The 13,133-nt window shown below is 42.9% G+C and overlaps 1 protein-coding gene across 1 annotated transcript in view; it reads right to left on the bottom strand.

The window, feature by feature from the left end:
• Positions 1-13,133, bottom strand: part of Macf1 (microtubule actin crosslinking factor 1) — a 323,248-nt gene that overhangs the window by 169,086 nt on the left and 141,029 nt on the right. Inside the window, 2 exon segments of the mRNA XM_032898600.1 lie at positions 6,927-7,019; positions 10,933-11,010. Coding sequence (XP_032754491.1) covers positions 6,927-7,019; positions 10,933-11,010 — 171 coding nt within the window.

Here is a 13,133-nt window from a genome sequence, read left to right as displayed (position 1 = left end):
GGGACACAATCCATTTAGACTTCATTTTAACCAGGCAAAAGGGTTGATGTGTGTAATCTCAGCTTCTGGGAGGCTAAGAAGGAAGAATTTTAAAGGACCAGCCTGGGTTACTGAGTGAACCCTGTTTTGAAAATACTCATAGAATAAAAGAGAGACTTTTCATTTCGGCCCCACTAAGTACTAGAGGGGGGAGTCTGCTCTGAGCTGCCGTAAGACAAGAAGGTACCCCACAGTTCTAAACTGGCAACAGACTGCAGCCAAGCAACAAAGGAACAGCGCTCACTGCTGACTGGGGCATGGGGCAGCTGTGGGGCTGAAAACCCAGGGGATTTTCACTCACACCGATACAGCGATGACATCTAAATTATATTTTAAGTGAGACTCATAGACCACACCCCATGCTGTCAGCAGGATTCCTCCACCCAATGTTTCCAGCACACTGCCTAACAAATAAGAAATACTACAATCTAAGGCTCTCTGGAATGGAAGAGAAGAGGTTCTTCTCTATGTAGCAGTTTATCCTTTCATGTTCCTGCCATGCCAGGAATCAAATAGAGGGCCTTGTACATGCCAGAGGTATGTGCACCACCACTAAACCGCACGCGCACACACACACGCACACACACACACACACACACACACACACACACACTGTATATGCGTGTGTGCACATGAATGTAATGGGATTTTGCTATATTGTCCTGGCTATCTCTGAACCTCTGGGCTCAAGGAATTCTCTGTCACGCCAACTCTATGTAAACTCAAAAAAAAAAAAAATTGTACACCAGCACAGCCCTATCCACCTTTCCTGAAGACCCAAACCCAGTGTTCCCGGAAGGAGGGCTACTAGAAACTCTAAAGGCCCAGCCCCTCTGTAGCCGCACGTAGACAAACCGCCCCATCTATCACAGCTACGGCAGGTGCTCTCCCCCAAGTCTGTTGCTAAAGCAACAGCAAAACTGCAGCACCGTTTCATGGACATCACAAAACACAGCAAGCATGGGAAACTCAGATGTGGTTCACCAGCAAAAAATCATGACATTACAACCAAGTTGTTTATGCGGCCACCAAACCTTCACACATCCAATGAAGAAAACAGAAATAAATGAACTCTTAAGCTTCATGCAGCAAGGTACAAGTTTGACTTTCATTAATAAGCTAAAAAAAAAAAATCCCCAAAGCAGATCAACCAGGGGCAAAAGAGACAGCTACGATTACTGCTGTGAGGTTTCTCTAGGAAGCTTATAGAATAAGCATATTCATTTCTCTGAGTCTATTCTTTTCTAAATGTCTATATGTCAGTTGCATCATTTTCTTCTTCCAAAAGAAAAACTGGTCAGGCCAGGAACAGAAATTTTAGTAGGTTGGAACTAGGTTCAAATTGCTAAGTGGCTTAACTAATTTACTAAGTGATTCAGATTTCTTCCCTATAAGAAATGGACACCACCACCCCCGTAATGGGGTTGAAAGACAAGGCTAATGATATAATGTCCATAAAGCGCTTGGCTCAGGGCCTGATCTATAGTAAATCTCTTTTGTTCCCAGTTAAGTCCGCAACTAAACATTACGAGCCATCCCTAGCTCCCACAGGGATCCCAGTACACCACCTTCTTCTTGACTGTACTCTAAGGAAAGTAGATAAACTCCAAGATTATTTTCTTAGACGGGGATGCCTCCACTATTTTACTGAGTTAACTGACCACAGGACTAACCTGTGCATGGACCTTTACCTGGTGTAGCCTATGAACATATGATTATGCCTTCTCAAAAAGCAAACTTTTGGGATCTACTTATAAAAGTATTTTCTTCTGGCTTTTTGTAGTTAACCATTTATTACCCACAGTTCTCCTCAAAAGAAAACCAGAGTTAAAGTGCACAGTCACTCATTTGCTCTGTGAACATGAATGGCATTTTACCACACACCAAGCACTAAGCAGCCATGAAGGAGGAGGAAGAAAAGGAAGAGGAGGAGGAAGAAAAGGAGGAGGAGGAGGAAGAAAAGGAGGAGGATCACAAGTTCACAAGAGACCACAAGAGACTGGCTCTGGGAAGAAGGTGGGGACCCATAAACTAAAAGCCCTCAACTTGAGCCAAACCTAGAGAAAAGTCATTCTGCAATTGTTGTAAAGACATGTGCCCCAAAGAGACCAGTTGGTTACTATGTTTCAGTTTCTTCATTATGGCAATGCATCATCATCATCATCATCATCATCATCATCATCATCATCATAATAATAATAATAAGAAGAAGAAGAAGAAGAAGAAGAAGAAGAAGAAGAAGAAGAAGCCATCATAGCCCATCTGTCTGTTCTATCTACGTTTACAGCTTTCGAATAACCAGATTCATAGGATAATGAATAGTCATTGACTGCTTACTTTATGATGAGCAAAGACAGCGAAGGCAACAAAGCCCTTGCCTTTGCTAAGTTTACTCCTAGAGCAGGGATCAAGCACAAACAAACAAGCAAGCAAGCGTCAATATCCAAATAATGCTACTACCTAACAAGTATCCTAAGTCATAATGGAGTTTCCAGAGCCATTTGTAGACAAACTTTGGGCAAGAGAAAGGAAGCAAGGCTGGTGGGATGGTGATTCACAGATGCGCTGGGTCAGCTATCTGCCTAAATTCAATCCCTGCAACCCCTCCCAAGCAAAGGCGGAAGGATAGAAGCAGCTCCGGAAAGCTGTCCTCACTTCCACACTCAGCCTGGAACTCCAGGCCAGGTGTCTAACTCCAAACCTCTTTCTTCAGTGGCAAGATCGTGGCCACATACACACAGGTGTCCACTGCAACAACAGCACTTTATTCATACAAGTGAAGGCAACAAAGTCCTTATATTTAATTAAGTAAGTGTGACACAGCTGTGAAGTATACCACTCATAGTACACTCTATGTGTGTCAAGATGAACAAGTCAAGCCACTCTTCACCATCACTGACAAACCCCACAAAACTTAGGGCTGAGTATTTTGCTTAGTAGTAGAGCATGGGCCTTACATGAACAAGGCTGTAGTGGACACATTAGAAATATACAGTTATGATCCCAAATCTGCTGTAAATGCACAAAAGCACATAAGGAACAATATGTGCCAACTGCAGAAGGGCATTTACTTTAGGGCAGAAAGAGCAAGAAATCAGCATATCTGAAATGTTTTGTTCTCCTTAAAGAAAAAGAAGGAGGCTGGAGAGATGGCTCAGTGGTTAAGAGCACTGGCTGCTCTCCCAGAGGTCCTGAGTTCAATTCCCAGCAACCACATGGTGGCTCACAACCATCTGCAATGGGATCTGATGCCCTCTTCTGGTGTGTCTGAAGACAGCTACAGTGCACTCATATACATAAAAATGAATATTTTAAAAAATTAATTCAAATACAAAACAAAAACAAAAAGAGGAAAAATGCCTCCGAAGAATAAAGAGCAAAATATTAACTTCTGTGTCACTGTAAAGTGACTATACACATAAGAACTGTATATGCCTCTGAGTCCTTGAAATTTTCATAATTAAAAACATGTTAAAATAAAAGAACTCCAACCACTTAACACTTATTTTAAAAGTGTGTCAAAAGTATTTTAGAAACAGTAGTCTCTCTAGAAAGATATTGGCATTACCAGTCTCATCAGTACTATAAAATGTTAATCTGGAGCCACCCTCTATTTCAACAAAATGCTTCTTGAGAGTAAAATCACCATCTATCATCTACATGTACACAAACATCAGTGTGCTACTTCAACATCAACTGCAAAGACTGACTAGAGCGACTGTTCTGCTGATCTCCTAACATCCAGCAGCTTACTCTGTGTATTCCTATGAGTTATATATAGTAACAATATATCCCAATGTGTATATACATGCCTGACCTTGCTGAGGACATCCAATAAGTATATAGACAAGAAAACGACTCGTCAAAGCTCAGGCCAGGCAGAACCTTAGTACCTCCTAGCAAACACAAAGTTCCACCCTAGCCAAAAAGCTATGTGCAACTACACCTGCTGGAGAGGGGACATCAGCTTCTGGGCATGCGTACCAGCCACACTCCAGGGCAGGTTCCATGCTCAGGAGCAGCGGCCAGCACACTCGGAATCCATGTTTGTTATGTGTATGTGAGGTTTTGTTTTGTCTTTTTCATTTGTTTTGTTTGTTCTTTCCACTGAGAGAGAAGAACATGAAGTTTCATGGAGAGGGAAGTGAAAGGAATCTGGAAGGAGTTAGGGGAGGAAAAACAATACAATTAAAATATATTGTATAAAAAAAGCTTTTTTAAAAGAGAGATGAAAGCATTGTCTCTACCAAGTGAGGCAGCTCAGCGGCTAAGGTGAGCTTTGCCAGGCCAGATGACCTGGAGCCCTCAGGAGAAACCACATCATTATTTATCATAGTTCCACGCCAAGTGGGAGGAGCCCAAATGCCCATCTGCTTATGAAGAGTTTGCCCTCTGACAAAGTACTGAATAGCAGTAAAGCTGGCATATGCTATAACACAGTTGAGGTGAAACATCAGGTCACATCAAAGAAGCCTAGTGTTGAGGCACATGCTTGCAGTTGTACTGATGATTTTATGTATGTGTGTTACACACAGCATATAACGTGTGTGTGTGCAGCCCGGCATAGTGGTGCACTCCTTTAATCCTAGCACTCAGAAGTAAAAAGCAGGGAGACCTCTGTGAGATCAAGACCAGCCTGGTCTGCATAGAGAATTCCAGGACTCTGTCTCAGCAGAAAGGGAAAGAGGGGAGTGAGAGAAGAGAGGAGGGATGGAGAGAGAGGGGAGGGGACAAGGGGAGAGAAGATAGGGGGTGGGAGTGAGAGTGTTCTAAAGCTGATGTCATTGGACCTCAAGTTTAGATCCCCAAGTGAAGCTGGCAGTTTCCAGGCAACAACACAGGAATATAGGACATTGCTAGAAGAGCCTCAAGGGATGCTCTCAGCATCTTAGTAAACTTTATGAGATAAATGTCCTGAATTCTTCAACAAATTGTATAGGGGAAAATCAGATTTGATACAATATATATGTATACCTATTTTGGATTCTAAGCCAAATGAAACTTATTTTTAACAAGGGAGAGCACTGGGCACATCATAACATTGATCAGACATGTGATGGTCTCATGAACTATTAAAATTTACACTATGAACTCACTGTGGCTTTCTTAAATAAAAGGACACACTGAAATATTTACAGACCAAATTATACAAGGTCTGAGCTGAGGTTTGAGGAGTAAATTATGCTATAAGTGAAATTATAATTATTATGAATTAATTCTTTTACTAGATGTTGGATATGTGGTAATTCTTTACTATATTTTCCCCTTCCATAAACATGTGCATTTTTCATAACAAAAAATTTGTTTGTAAAGCTTAAAAGATGGCTGAGCTGTTGAGAGGGCTGACTGTGCTTGTAGAGTCAGGTTCGATTCCCAGCACCCACACCGCGGCTCACAACCATCTGTAACTGGTCCCAGGGAATCCAACACCGTCTTCTGGGCAGGCATGCATATGTTGACAAAACACCCATATACATAAAATAAATACAACTGTAAAATTAAAGAAAGTATGTTTGTAGTCTCAGGTATGGCCCCTCCTGCCTGCATGCCAAGCAACCTGCCAGACAGCCACACTCTCGGCACAGAAATGGGGGGTAGTGGAGAGCTTCCTAGTGGGGCTGCTCAGGAAAGTAACCACTCCATTATAACCGTCTCCTCTGTTGCCAATCTTCAACTGAGAGGCATGAATTTTATTCTCTAGCTTCTAAGCTTCCTAAATCTTTAAAGGAGATTTAGTTGCTGTCAAGCTAAACAGAGACATAGCAGGTCTTACCTCAGGCCTGCGAGTATACTATTGGGTGGTAACAGTGAGAATACTTTATGTCAAAACAGAACCAACAACCTCCCCATGCTCTCAAACCATCTCTGTTCATTAGGTTCTCAGGAGGTAACTATAGTCCTGTATAAAGGCTCAACAAAAACTTTGCTCTGAAGGGTACAGTCACTTAGTTCAGGTTCCCAGCTATTCCTATACTCAAACCTTGCCTGAAGAATACTGTAGTTGTCCAAAAATACGTGCTAATTCCACACATTCCAAACCTTACTCATGCTGCAGAATGCCAGCATTGGCTCTAAACCAAAGTTCTAAGAAACAAGCCTGTGAACACTGAGAATTTTCTCAGGGTCTTTGGATTCCAAGATACCTGCTGTTCTTCCTTCAACCAGAAGGTGGTGCAATCTCTCCAACTAGGATGTCACACAGGCCTCACCCCTGTGCTTTTTCACACCGGCTGAAGGATGCTCCCCCCAATCACCCTTCAAGTAGCATTGAGAAAGTAGCCTGAGAAACAAGCTAACTTAAAAAGAACATTCTTTTTACTAAAAGAGAGTTGTTATTTTCTAACAGCAGTCCAGACTTTAAAAGAATTTGTGCCAGTTAAGAAAAAAAAAAACAGTACCAGGAAGGCCTCAAGAGCATGCGAACATTTCAGGACACCACAGGCTCCGAAAGCTGCTACAGGCTGTGCTCCTGGCACACATACAAACAGCAACTGAGGGACCATGATTAACTGGCAGTGCTTAAAGGCCAGATGAGAAGAGTCTTCTCAGATCGGGGTAGACTCGTCATGCCTCCTAACGGTGCAAACCTAGCATCTCTCTACCTCTCATGAGCCCAGGTTTGACTTCAATAAAGAAAGCGGACTTCTAATTCCAGACTTCCAGGGACAAGACCAAACCACAAAAGAGAAACTCTCCCTCCTTTTTCATAATGCAATGGGGATTTAGGATACAATACTTTATCTCCCGACACACCTTACTTTTCCTTTCCAACTCAGACCCATTGTTGATAGCTGCCAAACACAGAGATGTAACACAGTTCTGCCTGGAGAAGGCAGCGCAGGCTGACAGGTCATGTGCACGCCGAGCGACAAGAACCTCAGAAGTACCTGGAAATGCAAGATGATGGTCCAGATGAGGCCCAGGGTGAGCTTGGGATTGCCGTCCGTGATGTCATCATTGCGGATGTTCACTAGCTTCACCTGCGAGGAGAGGCAAGGCAGTCTCAGAGCCCCAGAGGTCTCTCTTCTGGAATGACTTTACTTATTTTCACTACTAAAGTATAGCTCAATGATTTTTTGACTTAAGAATCTATGAATTCTAATACTTTTGCAGTACCATGTAAAACAACTCCCACTATTCCAAAACAGGCCCTGTGATGCCTACTTTCAAAGAGTTGAGCCTGCCTCACTCTGAGGTCCTGACAACTACCAGCTCATTTCACTTTTTCTAGAACATCCTATAAATGGCATGTGACCTTTGATCCTAGACTGCTTTTCCTCCTCTACTGAGCATAAAGTTCTTGAGACTCCCATCCAAGCTGCTATATGAATGGCTGGTTCCTTTTCATTGCCAAGGAACACTACTGTACAGACACCCTGCCCTGAGCTTGCCCACTCATCCACTGAAGGGTTTAAGGAGTACTTCCAGTTTGGGGCATTTCTGAGTAAAGCCCCAACAGTTTTGTTCAGATTGTTATATGGACATATGTTTTCACTTCTCTAGGATAAATTCCTAGTATGTATGTATATATGATATCCATATATATCTACAAACTGTCAGTTCAGGGTAGATGAACTGTTTTGTCTTTCACCAGCAAAGCCACCTTGTGAGCACACGGCATTGCAAGCTGCTTCATTAGTCAGAATCCTGACTTGTTCTGGTCTTTGGGAGGTTAAAAGAGATGTCCCTACTCTATCGCCGCTCCCTGCTCTCTCCCCTTTCTCTGTCAAAGATCTCTTCTTGATATAACAACCATCTCAGCTTTATTCCTAAGGCCCATTACAAGACCACAGTGTAAAATCCCATTCCCAAAACACAATGTGCACAGATCCATAGATGCCCCCTCCTCTTCAATGCCCAGCTGTCCTATTTTGTAAGAAACTGAGAGGTTTTGTTCTGCTGGTTCTTTGAGACAGGGGTCTCTCTGTGTAGCTCTGGGTGTCCTGGTCAATATGCAGACCAGGCTGGCCTTTCAGGTGTTGGAGTACTGGGATTAAAGGTGTGTGTTATTTGTTCGTTCGTTCGTTCATTCATTCTGAGTGTTTCGCCTACATCTTGTATGTCCAGTGTCCATGGAGACCAGAAGAGGGCATCACATCCTCTAGAAACTATGGATAGTTATAAGGTAGCATGTGGGTGCTCGAAACAGAACATGGGTCCTCTGAAAGAGCAACAAGTACTCTTAAGCACTGAGCCATGTCTCAGGTCTAAAACTTAGGATTCTTATTTAAGGTGTAGGCTTTTAACACGGAGTGTATGCTGAGCAAGCCACTCATTTAATTCAACCCATTGGTCTTCTCTGTTATTCTCGCCACAGTTTCTGTTACTTGTAGCAAGTGGAAGGGAAGGTTTATGTTCTATCTCTTCCATTGGACTACCTATAAAGGACCCCTGCGAGCTGCACTCAGAGGTTACACTAAAAATGAGCTGGGAAAGTTCTTTCCTTCTCTGTATCTAGGTTTCAATCCCTGGGGGTGATGTAGAGGTGGGAGAACCTGCCCTTCCAGGCTGGGAATTCTGATTCCCTGGTCACCAATCACTCACTGACCTGGAGCTGCCATGAGGGCAGTACCAGTTGGAGTTCATATTCTGCAGTCCTACCCCTTTCCCTGAGATGCCACCTGCCTTGAGCAGTTACCTCCTACTAATATCCTCAATGGCCTTAGCACCTGACCCCTTAACTTTATGTTCCTCCCATATTGTCTGCCATCCTTACAATCCTAGCCCTCACATCGTGACTCAAGTGTCAACCTATTCGTAGTTCCCTTGACTTCTCAGTTCTGAAGATCCTTTGGTAACCTGCACAACTGTAGCTTGGGCCTCCCTATTCTAATAATCCTTGCCCTTCTGAGTCTGTCGTGGTTAACCCTTTCCCACACTTAGCTTCTATCATAGTAATCGATCCTATTCTCTGTCCCTATTTGCACTTCTAGCTAATCAATTCTTACTTTAGCTTGTCTGGCTAGACCCCTTTCAGGTTTTCCTAATACAGACATACAGACATTCTCATAAATATCCCAACAGCCTCCATTTCTCTTACCATTCATTATTAAATTATTTAAACAAATATATCTTTGTCAATAATAGACCACTTGATATGATGAGTTCTGAAGCTAAAAATGTTAGGAACATGTTCCCATCCTTAAGGAACCTGCAGTACATTGGGGCTAATGGGGAATTAGCAATATAGTAGTAAATGTTACATTCAAACATTATTGTGGAAGCACTAAGGATATTTTCCAAAGTTAATTAGACTAAAAAATATGCATACCATATAATGTCATATTGACTCTTACTGTTGCTGGGCAATCCTAGCAACACCAAATTTTTTCCACATAGTTCACACTGGAGAAGTGGGCCCTCCGATCACCTCATCCACCTACTTCCCTACCACAAGTCAGCAACGTCTTCACTCCTCTTTCTGTTCTTCTCCCTGTATCTCAGAACAGGAGACAAGTCTTTTTGCTTTCACTGGCTAGGCTTAGTGGTACATGCTTTTATTCTCAGCCATCCAAAAGGCAGAGGCAAGGAGATCCATGAACTCAAGGTAGGCCCTGCCTACCTAGAGAGTTCCCAGGCTACACAGTAAGACCCTCTCTAAATTAATAAGCAACACCAGTTGCATGGTTGGTTCTTATCCCTTGGTCCCTGACTGTTGGTTCCACTGATTAGGAAGCCCTGAGAGGATAGAGGGAATAGAGATCACTACTGACAGAAGGACACTAACCTACATGGCAAGAAACTGGAGTTCGAGTCCTAGCTCTGCTCTAACCTCTGTGATCTGGGCCAGGTCACTTCAGATAGCCAGCTCTAATTCTCTTTTGTTCAGATCACTGGAAATGCTGGATTCTTGGGCTCTATGGAGTCTTCTAAAATGAATATTTTAGGACTCTTCTAGCTCTTTGTTTTACTTGGATGGTTTGTGTCTGTTTGTTTTCAGTCCTTGCTTATTTTGTCTTGTCTTGTTTTGAGGTAGGGTCTTGTTATGTAGCCTAGCCTGGGCTCAACCTCATGACTCTCCTATCTCAGCCTCCTAACTGCTGTATCATAGAGAAGGACCACCGCACATAGCTCTGAGACTCTTGATCCTCCTGATAAGTTTCAGTCTTTTTCCTTTTATTGGCTTCTCCTCCTTTGCCTGAAAACCTCTTGCTGTCTTCCTTATATAGGAAGAGAACAATGTTTTTTTGATATCTAGATCTACTATACTCAAACACATTTTTACGCTATGAAAACCATTCTCTTGACCAAACTTGGTAGTGCACTTCTATAATCCCAGTACTTAGAAGGCCAAGGCAGAAACATCTAGAGTTTGAGACCAGACTGAACTATAAAGCTAGATCTTGCCTCAAAATAATAGAGTTGGGTATAGTGACATACATACACCTTTAGTCTCAGCACTCTGGAGGCATAGGCAAACATATATGTAAATTTGAAGCTAGCCTGGTCTACATAATAAGTTTCAGGCCAGTTTGAGCTACCTAGTGAGACCCTCTTTTAAAAAGAAGAATGAATGAATGAATGAATACATAAGTAGTCATTCCCTTAAGTCAACTACTGAGGAGTTAGCTAAGTAAGAGTTCTTGCCTTGTAAGCAGATGGCCTTGGGTTTAATCCCCAGAAGCATGAAAGTAATCGCAGCATGAGTTAGACATTTCTCTCAGATGTGACATGTCTGAGAAACTATACCAGACTTCCCTTGTCTCATTTTATTATAATGTGGCTTTTCCCCCCATATTCTTCACAGGTTTCTTATATATTTTATGCCCTGCCCCAAACCCCAGGGTCTATCTTTCAGTTTAATCTTTGTTCATGAACACTGATTCTCTCAAAAAAGCACAAGTTCTATGTAAGGACGAAGAGTCAGAACCAGAATCCATCAGATGTTCTTACCTGCCGCTGCTTTAGGAAGTCCAGGGCAATCTGCACATTCTGCAGCCTGTGAAAACGCATCCTGCCCTTTTCTCTGGGCTGCAAGGAAGAGAAACGATGTTAATTTTAGCTATCCTCTTTGACTTCAAGGACTAAAGAGCACACAAGAACTGCTCGTGGCTGAAGCCAGGCATGGGAGCATTAAACGAAGCACCTTGAAGAGCAGGGCCTGGGCATGCCCAGCAGGCTCTCGGCAGCTGACAGTGCCCGCACACCACTCTACATCACACAAACCACAAGCTTATCTGAGCTCTAGTGCTGCATCAGAATCACCTTGGCACAGGCTCTTCTGTGTGTGGCCAAGGTTGATCTGGGGTGTGAGGTTAACAGGAATACAGAGTATAGCTCTATGACTCTTAGAACAACGATTATCTACACTGCAGAGGAAAGGTAAAAAGTCTAAGTGCATAATTAGTAATGGGTGGAACCAACCTTAGCACAAACCTGGCCAGAGAAGGGTTACTCTAGGAAGGCAATGTTTAAATACAGAGAATGGAGTTGCGGGGCTCAAGAAAAACAAAAAAGTTCCAAAATGGATGACAGAATCTAGGAAGTAACCCATTGCTCAAGGAGGTGAGTGTCACTTTAGGAAAGCTGCTGATCCCCAAATGAAATTCTCAGAGTAATAAAATCATAATGGTGAATCACAGGGCTGGAGATGGCTCAGTGGTTAAGAGCACTGACTGCTCTTCCAGAGGTCCTGAGTTCAATTCCCAGCAACCGCATGGTGGCTCACAACCATCTGTAATGGGATCTGATGCCCTCTTCTGGTGTGTCTGAAGACAGCCACAGTGTACCCACAACATGAAATAAATAAATCTTAAAAAAAAAAAAAAGAATCACAAACAAAACTCTTCCTGCTACTTAACCCTTGGGTCACACTACAAAGCAAAGCAAAGGCTCCTCCATCTGGTCACTGTCACTGTCACCCTGCCCAAGGCTCAGTCCTGCCTAGGGGAGGGGTTGAAGGATGTCTGCCCGGCGCATGCTATAACAACAGCTCTGGCATCTCCCACAGTGCTGCTTTACTGTTGGAAAGCTGGCACTGAAGGATCACCCTCATTAGATTACACCCAACTCATTTGTAGATACTAAATTGGCACTGCTAATTAAAGGTCGAACAAATATAAGGTACTTCTGTAGTGGGATCTGCAATAAAGAAATCTTATAACAGACAAAAAGTAGCCTAAGACATGGAGAGGGATGAGAGTGTCCCTCTGAGTACACTCCAGCATTTCTAAACAACATTCTCCAAATGGGAGAATTTACAGAGATACCAAGGCCTCTCTGTGTAAAAAGATAACTTCTTTTGTGAGCTGTAGGGATTTTTTTTTTTCAGCAAGAACCATTTCTCAATTATTACAGATCAATGGAGAGTATAGTTTAGAGAAAGACAGTCTAAATGAAATTGTAAGACAATGAGGAAGGGAGATGAGGAGATAACTTTAAGAGGGCACAGGTTGGGGTATTATCCCATTTCTGGAGGAAGATTATGGGTTCTAATTTAGGACCAATCAGCAGAAAAGGTTCCTCTTACAAACATTAATCTCTACTCCTAATGTACCCTCCACCAAAAGTAAACAGCCCAAAAACATGCAAATTAAATCTCTTCCCTAGAGTTACTAGTGAGATTACTGACCGAGGTCAGAGTATCTCATGCAGTGAGTTTGCAAACAACACTCAGTTTTGAAAACAATTGACACACGTGCTTGGTGAGAATCCAGAGGCTAGAAGTGGAGAGAGAATACTGTTAGTCTATATTGTGGAGTTGTGAGCAATTAATTTTCATGCTGTCAGCTAAACTTTCCACAGTTCGGCAGTCAGATTCAGGCAACACAACAAGGCCAGCAGAAAGCCACACACAGGTCTCCAGGTCACAAAAGGACTTAATACTCCCATGTACTATGATTGTTTTGGTGCCAACCATTCTCAGATAAGCAAAATAATTGCTGCTCCGGGATCATCTAAGAGCAGCCATGGACAATTTTAACCACTTTCTTTGGGACCCATATTCCCTGGTGGAAAGAGAAGGCAACTGGTGACCAAGCTACTTGGAGACCTTGAGAAGTCTGGCCTCTCTGATGGCCCTGAAGTGCCAGCTGGGATGCTGGCACCCCCAAAAGACCTACTACATCATCATCATCTTCCTCTTCCTGATCCTC

Source organism: Rattus rattus, chromosome 1 (assembly GCF_011064425.1).
Source record: "Rattus rattus isolate New Zealand chromosome 1, Rrattus_CSIRO_v1, whole genome shotgun sequence".
Classification (NCBI taxonomy): Eukaryota; Metazoa; Chordata; class Mammalia; order Rodentia; family Muridae; genus Rattus; species Rattus rattus.
The sequence above is the reverse complement of the archived record's forward strand: the minus strand, read 5'-3'. Positions and strand labels throughout refer to the sequence as shown.